At 38.1% G+C, this 16337-nt stretch overlaps 1 protein-coding gene and 1 pseudogene across 16 annotated transcripts in view; one reads left to right on the forward strand and one right to left on the reverse strand.

Annotated features, from left to right (window-relative positions):
• Positions 1 to 16337, forward strand: part of ENPP3 (ectonucleotide pyrophosphatase/phosphodiesterase 3) — a 188003-nt gene that overhangs the window by 160232 nt on the left and 11434 nt on the right. For all 16 annotated transcript variants that reach the window (XM_077143950.1, XM_077143954.1, XM_077143951.1 and 13 more), the window contains 5 exons: positions 4461 to 4527; positions 6627 to 6714; positions 7872 to 8050; positions 9563 to 9614; positions 10174 to 10328. In XM_077143950.1, coding sequence (XP_077000065.1) covers positions 4461 to 4527; positions 6627 to 6714; positions 7872 to 8050; positions 9563 to 9614; positions 10174 to 10328 — 541 coding nt within the window. The remainder of the gene's footprint in view (positions 1 to 4460; positions 4528 to 6626; positions 6715 to 7871; positions 8051 to 9562; positions 9615 to 10173; positions 10329 to 16337) is intronic.
• LOC143668714 (TIMELESS-interacting protein pseudogene) lies at positions 75 to 606 on the reverse strand (annotated as a pseudogene).

Below are 16337 nucleotides of genomic sequence, written 5' to 3' on the forward strand. Positions count from 1 at the left end.
CATCATTTCTTGATGAAACATAGTTACTATTGTACATTTTTAAAGGATTAGTCCAGCTGTGTTTTCTCTAATTTTCATTCCTCTTCTGCATTTAGAGTAGTGGCAGCAGCAGCATTGTGTGGATTGTTCAGAATGTCTTCATTTAGTCCATTTGACTCCACCTGTGTTAACTTCACCTGTCTGTGTTGTAGGTGTGTTCACTGTCAAGTCATTTCCTTGGGAGTGACTGCTACTCAGTAGGTTTGCCTGCCTTCTTTCCAAGGCCAGTTGTTTATTCCTTTCAATTCTTTGTTGGGGCTCTTCTGTCAGGCTTCTTCTTGACTGAGAAGCGGACTCCTCACTTTCAGATGAGTTGTCAAAAAGGCATCAAATTCAGTAGCAATTACATCATGGCCATTATTTCCCCCTACTTCATTATTATTGCTAATAAAATCTTCGTGTAAAACAGGGAGATCAGCTTGAATTCGTTTTAAACAGGTCTGAACTTCCTTTTTATTTCCCAGGTGTTCAACACTGTTAATAAAATCCTCAAACTGCAGTTTAGGGAACAGCCTACGTGCCCAGTGTTCCATGTGTCTCATCAATGTCTTTAAGTCTTCAGCCTCATGACCTTTACCTTTGCATTTTGCCTTAGCAAACATGTGCCTTAAGGCTGGAATTTCTCTCTGAAATTGATCTCTAAGCATCCAACTTGGGTTAATTCCTTTTAACAATTCTCTTAGGAGGTATAGGGACAGGTGCTCCTCTCCCTGATTCTTCAGCAGGTTCAGCACCTTCACCATCTTCTCTCTCTGGAGAGGCTGGAGGTGGGACAGGAGGAGGTGGGACATATTCATCTTCAATATGATCATAATCTGATAGGTAAATCAAGTTATTCTCCTGTAGTTCTAGCTGGACACACCTCCCGGATCTCTTTTGCAGGTACATCTTCCTCTACCCTCACTCACACTACAGGCACCATAGCCTGGTGCTTGCCTTAGGTGGTCCATTTTTTTTTTTTTTTAATTTCTTCAGGGCCCATGGTTATGGTACCCCTCTCATTTCTGATTTCATTGTATGAATCCTCTCTCTTTTTCCTTTGTCAGCTTACTTAGAGGTTCTTTGATTTTTAAAGAACCAGCTTTTGATTTTATTGATTCTTTCTATTGTTCTTTTGTTCTCCAATTCGTTTAATTCTTCTTTTGTCTTTGTTATTTCTCTCCTTCTATTTTATTTGGGAGATAGTTTGCTGTTCTTTCTCTAGTTCTTCTAGATTAGCAGTTTAGTCCTCAATTTTTGCTCTTTCTTCTTTTTAAATATAGCTGTTTGGGCAATTAATTTCCCTCTTAGCATTACCTTTGCCACATTCTATAAGTTCTAATATGTTGTATTCTCATTTTCACTAATCTCCAAACAGTTACTGATTTCTGTAGCAATTTCTTCTTTTACCCACTGGTTGTTTAAGAGTGCATTATTTAATTTTCATAGTTTTGTGAAAGTTCTGATTGTTTGGTAGTTATTGATTTCCACCTTCATTCCACTGTGATTAGAGAAAGTGCTTTGAATAATTTCCATCTTTTGAAATTTATAAAGACCTGTTTTGGGCACGAGCATATGCTTTATCCTGGAGAACACTGCATGAGCACTAGATAAGAATGTACATCCTGGTGTTTTGGGGTGTAACAATCTATATATTTATTTGTATATGTCTGTTAGGTCCAATTCACTTATCAAATTGTTTAAGTTCTCTAATTCCTGGTTGATTCTCTGTCTGACTGTCTACTTATAGAGGAAAGTGGTGCATTAAAATCTCCCACTATTTATTATTGTTGAAATATCTGTTGCTCCCTTCAGTTTTGCCAGTGTTTGCCACATGTACTTTGGAATTCCTTGATTGGGAGCATAAACATTTGTGATTGCTATTTCTTCTTGGTGAAGTGTCCCTTTCAGTAATATGTAGTTTCTTCTTTGTCTTTTATGACTTCTTTACATTTAAAGTCCATTTTGTATGATATTAATATAGCTACTTCTGCTTTCTTTTGGTTACCACTTGCATGGAACATCCTTTTCCATCCTTTCATTTTTAATCTATTTGTATCTTGGGTCTAAGCTAAGTCTCTTGTAAACAACATGTGGATGGATCATATTTCTTAATCCATTCTGTCAATCTGTGTCTTTTAACTGGTGAGTTTAGTTACTAACATTCAAAGCCATTACTGTAAAGGTATTTCTTGAATCTATCATCTTATCCTTTGGTTTTTATTTATTTGTAAGAGCTATATATATTCTTTACCCTCTTTTTCTTTTTTTCTTTTTATCCTTTACGTTACTGTTACTGGTACTCTTCGATTCTGTGCCCTCCTCCAGACCTCTCTCTCTTGACTTTTTTTTTCAGTTGACAGAACTGCCTTTAGTATTTCTTTTTTAAGTTTTTTCTTAATTGTATAATATGACATATTACAAAGCAAAGAAAAAAAAACTAGTTTTCAAAGCACCCTTCAACAACTTTTAGTATTCTCATAGAGCTGACCTCTTGTTGACAAATTCTTTTAGCCTTTGTCTGTTTTTCGAAATCTTTCCCTCACTTTTGAAGGACAATTTGACTGGGTACAGAATTCTTGACTGGAAGTCGTTCTCTTGACAGGATCTTATATATATCATATCACTGCCTTCTTGCCTCCATGGAACCTGTTGAGTAGTCCTAACTCAATCTTATGTGGTTTCCTTTGTTTGTAGTGAATTACTTTTCTCTTGTTGCTTTCTGGATTTTCTGGCTCTCTCCAACATTCGACAGCCTGATTAGGGTATGTCTTGGAGTAGGCCTGTTTGAATTTATTCAACTTGGACTTCATTGAGATTCTTTGATTTGTATATTGATGTCTTTTATAAGGGTTGGCAAGTTTTTCCCCATTTTCTCCTCAACTGACCTTCCTAGACCTTTGCTCTTTTCCTTCCAGGACATGTTGATTCTCATATTTGCATACTTGGTATTGTTTATCATTTACTTGAGATCCAATTCAAATGTTTCCATCTTTTTTGCCATTTGTTCTTTTCTGCATTTGAAATAATTTGTCTTGGCCTCTAGTTCACTCATTCTTTCTTCTGCCTCTTCAAATCTGCTGTTGTGTGTCTCTAGTATATTTTTTATTTGGTCTACAGTATCCTTCATCTCTGTAATATCTGCTATTTTTCTGCTTATTCTTTCAGATTCTTCTTTATGCTCCCCTAGTGTCTTTTTTATTTCCTTTGTGTCATTAGCCAGTCCTTTGAATTTATTTAGTAGAGTTTTATGAACATCTTTGATAAGTTGTTTCAAAGTCTGTGTCTCTTCTGGTGTTGTAATTTGGTCATTAGGCTGGGCTATATGTGTCTGCATTTCATGTGCTTTGTTATTTTCTGGTGATTTCAAGGCATTTAATTATCTGGATGGGGTTGCTTTGGAAGTTGATTTCCCTCAGTCTCTAAGGTTTTGTATATGTGGGATGAGCATGGAGCAGGGCTCAGGGTGTGGGGCGGGATGCACCAGCATGGTGGTGGGGCACAGCACAGACTAACTGCTAGGTGGGGGCACTATGTTGCTGCCTGGGGGCATGAGGTGCCAGAGCAGGAGGCAGCATGAGGGATATGGAGGCAAGATGAATGGGAGGCAGATCATGGGGGCTATGCGTGTGCAGGTGCACTGATGAATGGGAGGGTGAAGTACAGTTTACATGGATGCACAGGGTGTTTGGGGGTGGAGTGCAGATATGCAGGGCAGGTAGGGCATGGGTACATGGGGGCAGGTGTGTAGGCGGGAGTAGGGCACAGTACGCATGTGTGCATGTGCACAGGGTGCAGGGGGGCAAGGTGCAGGGATCAAAGGGTTGGGGTGGGAGTACACGGGGTGTGGGGGATTGGGTCACAGGTTGTGGAGCAGGGTCATTCATGGGTGCATAGGTGTGATGCATTCAAATAAGCTTGGCTTACTTCCTTGTCCTGTCTCCCTGTCCATGCACTCCTGAGGGCTCCAGGCTTCCATTTGGAAAGGGGCACATTAGGCTTTTTGCACTAGCTGGATGGTCTCTGGATCTCTGCATCTCAGTTTCTCAGCTTTTTCATCTAGGACCTCCCTATGTAGTGTAGAAGACCTTCTCAGATCATTTGTACATGGAACCACTGTCCTGCTCATTTTTCTGTCACTTCTCTAGATGTCTCTTGGAGCAGGGGTGAACTCATCCTATTCTATTCCACCATTTAGATTCAAAGACTTTTGAATGCTATTTTCAGACCCTGGAATTCTCCTTCTTTCTCTCCCTCCATTCTGTTTCTCCCTCTATACTTATGAATTTGAACATGAAAATAAATATATTTATGCTGTTATTGACAGAAAAAATTACTTGTATAAAAGCAAAAGCCACATATAAACTGTTAAAGCTTAGCTTTTACTAGGCAGTCACATAAGTATATTTATCAGAGTGTAATAATATACTATTTCTTTATAGGAGTAAACCATACACATCCTGTGGAGGAGGCAACCATGGTTATAACAACGAGTTTAAGAGCATGGAGGTAACTGATTTTTTCTAACAGATATTCATTGAGCACTTACCTATGATAAACACAGTTCAAGATTTTTATATGTGAACAGAATAGGCAAAAGTTTCTGCTCTCATACAGCTTTAGTTTTAGCAGAGATATATAGATAATATGCATAATACAATATAATGATTATATTATATTGTATGTTAGGTCAAAAAAAGCAATGGAAAAATAAAGGAAAAGTAGAGTTGAATTAGGAGAGGTCACAGTGATTTGAAGTAGGTAGAGAGCGTCAGCTTCATTTGAGCAGAGATGAAAGGAATTAACCTTTCAGCATTGTGGGGACAAGTACACTGGACAGAAGAAACAGCCAGTACAAAGGCCCTGGGTGGGAATGAACCTAATCTTTTGGGAGCAAGAGGAAAGATTACTGAGGGCCTTGTACACAAGACAATACACATGATAAATGTTTGTATTATGTTGTATGTTAGGTCATAAATACTATTGGAAAATAAAGAAAAGTTGAGCTGAGTCAGGGGAGACAGTGATTTTATTTTTGATTACTTTTTTTTAATTTAAGAAAACAAATAATACATTAAACACAGTGATTTAAAATAAGGTGGAGCACATAGGCTTCATCAAGAAGGTCACCTCTGGGCAGAGACTTGATAGAAGCCTTGAGGGTGGGATGGAGCAAGTACACTGGACAGTAGAAACAACCAGTGCCAAGAGTGGGAATGAGCCTAATGTCTTGAAGTAAGAGGAGTACTGAGGGCCTTTGCAAGCTATTGGAAGGACATAACCATTGTGTAGTTGATTTTAGGGAAAGGAGCCAGAGTTCAAATGCACAAGTTAGTTATTTTTTAGAGAAGTTTTGAGTTGGTGGACAAACCATGCATAAAATTTGCAGTTCCCATATACCACCTTATTATTAACGTCTTGTGCCAGTGTGGTATGTTTGTTACAATTGTGGACAAGTTACATTTGCAATATCTATTAGGCATGAAATTAAAGATGTTAGTAGGCAATTGAAGAGAAAATCTGGCCTAGAGATAAAAAAAAATTGAGCCTCAGGTATGTAAATTATTTTAAAAGTATGCCATTAGATAAGATTCCCAGGATTGGAGAGTAGATAGGAGGACCAAGTACTAAAGCGTGGGGGCATTTCTACTCTAAGAGATTGAGGAGAAAAAGAGTTACCATTAGAGAGACCTAGAAGGAGACACCAGCCAAGGAGAAAGAAAACTGGAAGTGCTTGGTGTTCTGGAGGTCCAGGGAAGAAGATGTGTGGAGTTCACCTATAAAAATCCAGCTGATGGGTCTTATAAGTTAAGCTTTATGATTTTCCAAAACCAGTTCCATCTGTGTGTGCATATGCTTTATCTATGTAGATATTTGGAAAATCTCTGCAGTTAAATTTTTCTATTAACTAAGGTACTGCGTGATAATTTAATTGTTGCAATAAAAACCTAAACTTCCAATACTTTTCTGTGTATCCTGAAAAAAATTATGTATGTATATACTCCACTCTTACCAGGAGAGAATAGCTTAGCTGTGTTTGACGCTTCCAGTTATTTGCGATCACAAACATGTTGATCTGTTATAAATAATATAAATAAGTTAATAGTGATTAAATATAAATTAAAACATTTAGGTCCCTTTATCCTGATAGTAAAGCAAGATGTATTTGATAAATAAGTGGATTGGAAAGTTGTGCAAAAAGTTTAGTGCTTAGAAAAATAACGTTTTTTATCACTAAGGTATTTGAGCGCTGATATGAAAGGGATATAAAACTGCCATATGATGTCAGATGAATTTCTCATATGGGTTGCTTAGCTCCTATAGAATTAGGCTGGGAAGATCCTTACTGCTGCCTGTTGCCTGCTAGCGTGTTGGCACGTGAGATGCTGGGGGAGCAGGTGAGGATAGAGGTCAACATAACCCGGATTATCTTTTGATTGGGATCTGCTCAAGAACAATGGGCAGAAATGATTTAAAAATCATTTTCAGAGATGGAAAAGAAAGCCTTACAGGGGCTTTTACTAGGAGCTGTAAAAAATAAGGGAGTTGTTAGGACATCTGTTTGTGGTTTGGATGGCGTCTCGTAATAATATGACTGTCATCGCTAGGCTATCTTTTTGGCACATGGACCCAGCTTTAAAGAGAAGACTGAAGTTGAACCATTTGAAAATATTGAAGTCTATAACCTAATGTGTGGTAAGTATAGACACATAAATTCACCAGCAAAGCTGGGTATGTTTTTAAAAATATGTGCTTTAGAATTGGTGATAAATGGAATCCTAGAGGCTGGATGTTCTGCATTAAGAAGAGAGAAAGTAGAAGAGACTGGAAAAATGATTTATAGCTATCAGCTAAAAGAGCCAATTTTTTTGTTTGTTTTTCTAATCATTAGATTTCAGGAGAGCAGGCTTTTCTATTAGCAAGATACTATCTGATAATTTATAATAAGAGAAGAGAAGTAACACTTAAAACTTTCGAAGAAACTGAAAACACAAGTATTTTCTTATATTTATAGATAGAAGGCTCATGACATAAAGGAATGGTGAGAAATTCCTATTTGGATGAACACATTATTATTATACTCAATATTAGCTACACTTTCACCTTTAGCTTTAGTGATTTGATTATAAAATAATTCCAGTAATTGTCTTTCCTAACTTGGAGTGATTGACTGTGACTTAGAGACCCAATAACAATCCGTTTTAAAATACCCTGTTGCAGCTGCAGTGTCTTAAATTCTTGGGTCTCATGGCTGAGTTGTGGTCAGCACTGCTGGACCCTGGCAGGGCTCGGAAGGAAAAGGCTGGAAGTCTAGGCCTAGGAGAGAGCGATTTGATGGTTTCAGCAGCAGCCACTAAAAAGGCTGAGTTTGTAAAATGTTGGCTGCCTTGTTTTTATAGAAAAAGTTAGAGAAACTTTGAGATTATAAGCAAAATGTTTGAAGTATCTCTGTCCTTAAAGAATTTTCAGATAACTAATATGCTGAATTATATAACTTCGGTAAACTTGTTTTTACTAGGAGAATAGCTTTTCATACTAGAACAGCTTACTGTACTTAAAGGACACAGTGAACATTGAGTGATGCCCCCTTCCTCTGGTGGGACATGGAGTGCATGAGAGTTAGCTGGCACGCATCTGCAGGACCTGCCCCTTCTCTCTAGGAAGACTGGGTGATGGAAGCTGGGGAGACATCAGCGACCCCAGTGGCCAGTAGGGCCCACGCTGCAGTGCGGCAGAATTCATAAGTGCAAGTGAAGCCTCAGGCGTTTGCCAAACCCACTCCCCTAGTGCCCATTTAAGAATTATTGTCCTCAAACTGAAAATGACTTCTTCCCTATTTCTTTTAAAACCAGATCTTCTGCACATTCAACCAGCCCCAAACAATGGCACCCATGGGAGTTTAAACCATCTTCTGAAGGTGCCTTTTTATACGCCATCCCGTGCTGAGGAAGTGTCAAAGTCTTCTGTCTGTGGCTTTATGAATCCATCGCCCACAGATTCTCTACAATGTTTGTGCCCTGAGCTACAAAATGTGAGTGAAAACTTCATGTTAAAAAAATAAAATAAAACAAATAATTGAAAAAACTTTATATATGTATAAAAATGTGAAGGGTGAGCTGGTCTATGACTGGTGTAGGTGATAGCTCATTTTGTTTGGGCTCAGATGTTTATTAAGTAAGGGTATTCGATTTTGAACCTTCCTGTAAATTTGAGATTGTACTGCACACATGAGAGTATTAAGCATGTCAATGTGCTTTGTAAATAGAAAAGCCCTATTGGGAAATCAATTAATTTCATTGTGAGCTAACTGTCCTTAGCCATTCAAACTACAGACACTTGAATCTAGGTTTATTTCTCTCATATACTGATCCTTTTACAGTCTAAGCATCAGATGGTTATGGTTGACTATTCAGAGTAGAAACAGCTGGGAGGGGGGTAGAGGTTGTAAGCTGGTGTTAGATTCACCCCTGGGGGATTTGCTGTGTAGTCCACTCAGCAGGAAGTGTCTGGAGAATAGCTTGGTGTTTCCAAGGGAGAGCAGGTCTGTCTTATTTCACATGAGCCCAGATAAAGACTTGATGGGGAGAATCACAGATGAAAGTGGTGGGGGAGGGGGGTTCTTTTGAGCAGCTATGGAGAATCCCTATGAGGCAATACTTGGGGGATGCCAATAGGCAATCCACTTTGGGAAGGTCCTTGTAGTGGATGAGGTGCCAAGCTGAGCTCAGGGCAGGAATTCAGGTATCAGGAGGGCATAAGGCCAGATCCTGGTGGTAGAAGGGGTTCCGAAGGGCAGGGAGTCAGAACAAGAGCTTGAAGTAAATGCCCAAGTCCTCCAGCCATAGAATGAGAGTCCAGTTATCTGGAGTCCATCAAGCTAAGACTAAGGTCAAACAACTTTGAAGCCTAGTGGGAAATGTGGGTGTACAACTAAAGAAACACCTACTACCAGAGGTAAAACTCGTTTGTTATAGCCCATGGTGGGCAAAGATTTAACTTCCCCTAATCCTTACCATAACATTGCAGAGTGGTCGTTTTATTCCCTATTTTAGAGATAAAGAGAGCTTAGAGAAGGTGGATAATTTGCCCAAGATCTGAGAAGATTGGTTTATCTGACTCCAAACTCCATGTTCTTTGTAGAGAAGGCCTCTTGGTGCTCAAAGTAGGTATGGCCAACATCGGCCTCACTGGCTGGTTAGAGACTCTGAGCCTGCCTCAGTTTACTGAATTAAAGTCGACGTTTTAACAAGTTCCTCAAGTCATTTATATGTACATTAAAGCTTTGGAATGTTGAAGTTACTACTCAGCTGGTGATTCCAGCTGTGATTAGAATGCTTTACCCCCACATCTTTGCAAAGTCACACTCATAAAAGTCAGTAAGAATATATTTCAGCATGAGTGGAAAATCAGAATTTAAACTTGTTAGTCTGGCTTCTTTCCCCAGTCATAAAATACTTCATGTAATTACTGCAGAAATGGTCTTGATTTCCCTTAAAACCTTTTATTACTTCAACTTACTTTTCCCCTCCATTTTTTTTTGCAGCCCAGCAACCTAGAACATGTGAATCAAATGCTAAACCTCACCCCAAAAGAAGGTAAGTCAAAAGGTATATTAGTTTGGAAACTGCGGAATATGATATACAGAAATGAAACGGTTTTTTAAAAGGGAATTTAATACATTACAAGTTCACATTTCTAAGCCTATGAAAATGTTCAAACTAAGGCATCTGGGAAAGATACCTTTAATTCAAGAAAAACTGAGGCATTTGGAACACCTCAGTCAGCCATCAGGCACACCGGTTCCTTGCTCCTGGGCTCTGTTGCTTTCAGCCTCTCTTCCTAGAAGGGCTCCTCACTTTGCTTCTCTGGGGCTGGCTTTCATCTCTTGGCTTCACTTGGCTCTCTCCAGGTTCTAGCTTGTTTATCATCTCATGGCAACTTCTGCTGGGCTTGGAATGGAATAATACAAAATGGAATAATAGTACCTACCTCATAGGGTTTTTGTAAGAATTAAAAAAAGGTAAATTTTGTAAAATATTTAACAGAGTGCCTGCTGCATAAAAAACCAACCCTCAGTGGTAGTTATTATTACATGTATAGAAGCATTTAATAATGTTACCAACTTTTTTTTTCTTTTACATTATTTTCTTTTAGTAACAGAAACAGAGAGAGCAAATTTGCCATTTGGGAGGCCCAGGGTGATGCAGAAGGACAAGGAACACTGTCTTCTTTACCACAGGGACTACGTGAGCGGATATGGAAAGGCTTTCCGGATGCCCATGTGGAGCTCATATACAGTCCCCAGGCCGGTGAGCCCCAGAGTCCACTGACCTGTGCAGGCTGGAGGAAGTCCCAAGGCTCAAATATTCTACAGGCTGAACCTTGGTTTGCAGTAGAGACCCTAAAGGGAGCTCCCTGACTGGTGGCTTGTATGACAGTGCACCAGGAAATACGTGAAGGTGTTGATAGGGGAATATGGGGATGCAGAAGGAGAAGGCATTGGGTTCTTCCTGGAGAAATCAGTCAGTGTTTATAGGCCAGTTGGCCATTGGTATGACAGGTAGGAAAGTCATTTCAAACAGGAGGCTACAAGAAGTACAAAGGCACAGGAGAAACATTTAAGTATTTCCGAGTGTATAGTGGGTACACCTAGAAGGCAATGTAGATAGGTTATGAAGGGCTTGGTGTTCATTTGGTTAATTAACAGCTACTTTGCTTTCTGTTGCTGGGTCTAGAATGTGACAAGATAACATCTTTCCTGAAGATCTAGCATTCTAATAAGTCAGGCTAAACTTATAAGTATAGGAGTGCTAGGGCACAGATGTCTCTAGTCTGAAGTCATAATCCACTTGTTTTAATCTCTCTCCCTCTTCACCATCTGACTAACCCTTTTCTCTAAATAGGGCTGGTACAATAAGCTAACACACAGAAAAAAAAAATCAATCCCTGCCTCACACCATATGCAAAATTAAATTGCTAGTGGATGTATAGCCTAAATGTGAGCAATAATTCTGTAATTTCTTTTGTGTGTGTCTTGATGACATTGGGATAGAGAAGGATTTCTTAGGCACAAGAACAAAAGTAAATGGAGGAAATAATAACTTTGACTAATTAACATTAATGTATGATGATAGACAATGGTTGGGAGAATATACTTGGATTGCACTTAAGGAACAAGTGATGAGTACACAGAATAGTAGTTAGGATGCTGAATAACTAATAATTTCCATCAATAGATATGAGAATAACAAAGCATCTTAGTTGATAAATGGGCAAAAGATATGAGCCAAGTAATTGACTCTCTTTAGTATCCAGGAAAATATATTTAAAAAAGCCGTTCCTTCTGGGCAGGGATGGAATTATTTAATGTATCCTCAGCACAACAGAGCTGCCTAGTAAATGCTTAGTGAATGAATGCATTGGGCCAAGAATTCCCAACCATCGTTTCAAAGCCTTTTAAAGTTGAAACTGTTTTTTCAAACTTACAAAAAAAAACCATAATAAATAATCAGAAGTATGTGTTTTTTGGAGAGAAATCTTAGTACTTCACTTCCAAAGATTCTGATGGGAAACTCTAGCCATGCCTGTTTTTTTTTTTTTGCATGAGCAGGCACCAGGAACCAAACCTGGGCCTCCAGCATGGCAGGTAAGAATTCTGCCACTGAGCCACCATTTGTACTGCCCTTCAGTTGATTTTTAAAAAAAAATATTGTTATATCTTCATGCACCATATACTCCATCCAAAGTATACAATGAGTGGCTCATAATATCATCACATACTTGGGCATTCATCACCATGATCATGTTTAGAACATTTGCCTCACTCCAGAAAAAGAAATAAACAGAAAAAAGAACAAAACCTATACATCTCATACCCTTTATCACTCTCTTTTATTGACCACTAGTATTGTGATGTACCTATTTTTTCTTACCCATTACCCCCACCCCCTTTGTTTATTTATTTTTGTCCTTATTTTTTGTTCCTCTGTCTACAGCCTGGATAAAGGGAGCATCAGCCTCTTTTTCACTTTGTAAAGTGTAAAGTCACATTGTAAAAGCTATATAGTTATGGAGTCATCTTCAAGAATCAAGGTTACTGGAATATAGTCCAGTAATTTCAGGTACTTCCCTCTAGCCACTCCAATATACCATGAACTAAAAAGGGATAGCTATATACTGCATAAGAATAACCTCCAGGATAACCTCATTACTCTGAAATCTTTCAGCCACTGAAACTTTATTTTGTCTCATTTCTGTCTCCCCTCTTTTGGTCAAGAAGTCTTTCTCAGTCTCTTGATGTGAGGCCCCAGCTCATCCTGGGATTTCTGTCCTATGTTGCCCAGTAGATTTACACCCCTGGGAGTCATGTCCCACGTAGGGGAGAGGGCAGGGAGATCACCTGCTGAGTTGGCTTAGAGAGAGGCTATGCCTATTTTTGCTGAGGGTACAAATATCTCTCCTCTTTTAGGGAAAGTAAGTAATCGGTTGCATCCAGTCTATCTACCCTTCTTTTTCCAATGCAAGATTCTTAGAGAAAAATAAACATAGTGTTCTCCTACAGATTAAAGCTTGATGTGCCTTGAAAGCTGAACTCTGCTGCTGACAAGGGTGTAATTGTCTCTGGTGGCTGAGGGCTAATGTTTATTTCCCAATGTGGGCAAATATTTTATAAATAGTTAATCTGAGCCTACGTGTGCTATTGATGGTAATACTATTACTCTCTCAACATGCACAGTGTTCAGTTGTTTGTGGCTATCTTCAGCATGCCACATTCCCTAAAGTAACTTCCACTTTGTTTTTGTTTTTAAGGGGGGCAACTTCTTTAAGAACATCAGTCAAACGAAGCCTTACTTGATTCTCTATTTTGAAAATGTCAGGTTCTAAGAATTGTGTGACGTTAAAGGGAATGTTTGTATTTTTATACTTTTCCTGCTGTCCTGAATTCCTGAATTTATACGAGCTTTGGTGGAAACCAAAGTGGAGAGGCTTGAAGTAGGCTAACAGGCACAGAGTTGGATACAATTATTTTTTATTATTTGAAAACTAGCTTCTTTGTCACCAAAGTTCCTGTGCTTTCACTGATTACACAGAACTGCTGGTATTTTTTCCATCCTTGTGACAGGATGGAATTCTAGCAATTTTCTGCTTTCTAATTCAGAAATTGCTCTGTTAGTATGTTGTGGTTCAAGAAAATTACACCCAAGAATGTTTTCAGATTCATGTAAAAATGTTGTAAATTAGGCTTTAAGTAAGACATCTTTGAAACATGAGGCCGATTGGCCTGTACCTCCAGGTTTTATGGAGCTTTTGTTTTTCTGTGGCTTTGGTGGGTTTTCTAATTGTTGTTGTTATCTCAGAAGTGTTCTAGGGAAGTAGCTGCAATTTGAAATCATGTCTTACACCTGTTTCCAAGCCATTAGGATTTATCAAGCTGTGTATTGGTTGTGTTTCTGGGCCTACTCAGCAGAAAATTGTGAAAGGTGCTTGCAGTTATTGGGTGAAAGATTGAAAATAAGAGCAAGAATTATAATTATTGTTTAGAATAAACACTTTAGAAGTTGAATATACATATAGGTTTTTTAGAGAAGGTCTAATATCTACATATATGCCTTCTACATCACTGAATTTTTTTAAAAGTCTTTATTTCTAAAGCTTGCTATTTCTGATACTATAAATTATCCACCCAATCATGTTTTTGTGTCTTTTAAAACTAGAGACAATATTGTGGTTGTAAAAGTATTTTTATACCATAGGAAGTCATTTCTGGTCTTCCCATCTGGAGAGGGGATCACAGGACCAGAAAAATAAATAAAAATGCATAGTTATGTTCTTATATTTACTATCAGGTAAGACTACGATTTTTCAAATTAATTTATAAATCATCAAATAATTTTGTTTTCGGTTTTATATTTCAGCTCACAGGCAAGAATAAATTATAACATCAATAAAAGTCATTTTCTCCCCTGTTCAAGTTTTATTTTGTCCTCATCATGTCAGGCTACAGGGAAAATCATCTCACTTTCCTGCCTGTCTGTGCTCATCATCTACTTACTCTTGAAGAATAAGAACAGCTAAGGAGTTCACATTTGACCTGAGCATCTGAGTTCTATCTGTTGTTTTCTTGACTTTCTACTCTATCCCGTAGTTCAAAAAGTCCAAGGAACCCTGAAAAGATGGTAGGATCGAAGTCGGTGTGTGTGTGGTGGAGGTGGGGGATTATATGGTATGTGTGGTTCATTACTGGCTACCTTCACTTATGAGACCAAGCCTTAGCAGTGATAGGACTGCACCTCTCTCCTTCTACAGGACTGCCTAGTGCACAGCCTCACCTTTGCAAGGAGGCCATGTGCTATCTTTCCTAGACTTGATGCATTTATAATATTTGGTTGTTCAAGTTCCGTATGTAGAAATCAGGATTTTCCACCAGCAAAAAAAAAGCACAGTTTTTTTTTTTTTTTTTTTTACTATCTTCTGGCCAAAGATACCCTGTTCCCTTTTCTCCAACCCAAAGTCTGTGGTGTTTTGGAAAAATAGTAAACATTTTGCCCAACTAAATTATTTGGCACAGCTTTTGCAGCCAATAATTCCAATGAGACCATAGTATTTAATAATTAGATCAGAATTAAGTAAATTAATACTAATTATTTATATTAATATCAATATCTCCCTTGGCACTATTGTTATATAATAATAGTTATGATCATATATTATAATTGTAATTTAAAAATTATGATAAACTTCCCCTTTTAACATTTTCTTTATTTTAATTGGTGAATAAAAACTTTTCATAATATTTTAATTATGGAAAATGAATCTATGGCAACATTTATGTGTTGTATATTTCTTTAAGAAAAAGTTATGAAGTATGTGAAATGTTAGTATAAAATGATGAAGGTGTGTGGTAGGATGCATCAATCACAATATCCCAGGTATCCATGGGCTGACTCAGGCAGCAATCAATATCCCTGTTTCTCCCATTTTACAACATTCCCAGGTGTGCTTTATGCTACCTGGAGACACTTGATCATTCAGAACTATTGACTTTTTTAGTTTCCACCAGCTGGAAGAAATACCTCATAATGAATTGACTTAAGCAATGGAAACTTACTGGGGCTAGAAGTCCAAAATCAAGGCATTAGTGGGGAGATGTTTTCTCCCTGAAGACTGGCATCCTGGGGCTGGCTGCAGGTGATCCTTGGTCCTTGGCTTTTCTGTCACACTGTGGTGTCTTCTTTCTCTTCTAAGTTCCATTGTCTTTCAGTTTATGGCTGCTCTCTGTGGCTTGCTTTCTCCATCTGAATTTCATTCTTCTTTACTCCAGGAATCTGGACTAAAGGCCAACCTGGTTCGATCGGGTCACACCTTCACTGAAGTAACATCTTGGAGAAATCTTATTTACAATGGTTCACAACCATTAGTGTGTGGCCTAAGGCTGAGAACACGTTCAAACTAGGATACACAATTCAATCCACCATGCTATAAGTTTTTGAAAGAATAAACAAGTGGTCTTAGCTATCCAGTCTCTGCCTTCAGGAGAGTGAAATAAATGATAAGATCCAATCCACTGACTCTAACACAAAATATCTTCATATTTCTTGATTGATTTCTTGTTTTGGTGGACTCTATAACCCAGAAGTTTACAGAAAAAGAGAAGGGAAGATACATTTATCAGCCTTTGTGTGAGTCAAATGTTTTATTCTATTCATAGACTTAATTGATGGCTTAGCTGGCTTTAGAATTTTAGAAATGATTTCCTTCCAGAATTCATAGGATACTAGACCTCCTGTACTAATGCTCCCATGATCTTTTATTTTCTCTACTTTTTCATTTATTTTATCTTTAGTTCCACTTTTCAAGAAGTGATTTGAAATTTCTTCTTCTAGATCTTATTGAATGTTTTATTTCTATTGTATTTTTAAATCTCAGTTTCTTCTATTTCCTTTTTCCTTTTTCTCCTCATTCTGATCTTTCTTCATGAATGCCTTTTATTCTCATGTGTCTGAGAATGAAATTTCCTTCTTTTATCTGCATTATCTCCTTTTCTTTTATCTGCATTATCAGGATACTGTACTGTTATAGTACAGTATATTATACTATTATCTTTTTTAAAATTCTTTCCCCCCAACCCCATCAAATGTCTGGTGATCCTTGGCTGTCCATAGTTTAAGGGTAAGGCAGTAAACTACACAGTTGGGACTTGGCAGCAGATAGGCTTTATTGTACACTGATCCGGAAGAGAACCAGCTATTTTTTGGGTACCCACAACTGTGTACCCTAGAGCTGGTTTGTATTCCAAACAGAAGGCTCTTCTACTCTGG

This window comes from Tamandua tetradactyla, chromosome 25 (assembly GCF_023851605.1).
Source record: "Tamandua tetradactyla isolate mTamTet1 chromosome 25, mTamTet1.pri, whole genome shotgun sequence".
Classification (NCBI taxonomy): Eukaryota; Metazoa; Chordata; class Mammalia; order Pilosa; family Myrmecophagidae; genus Tamandua; species Tamandua tetradactyla.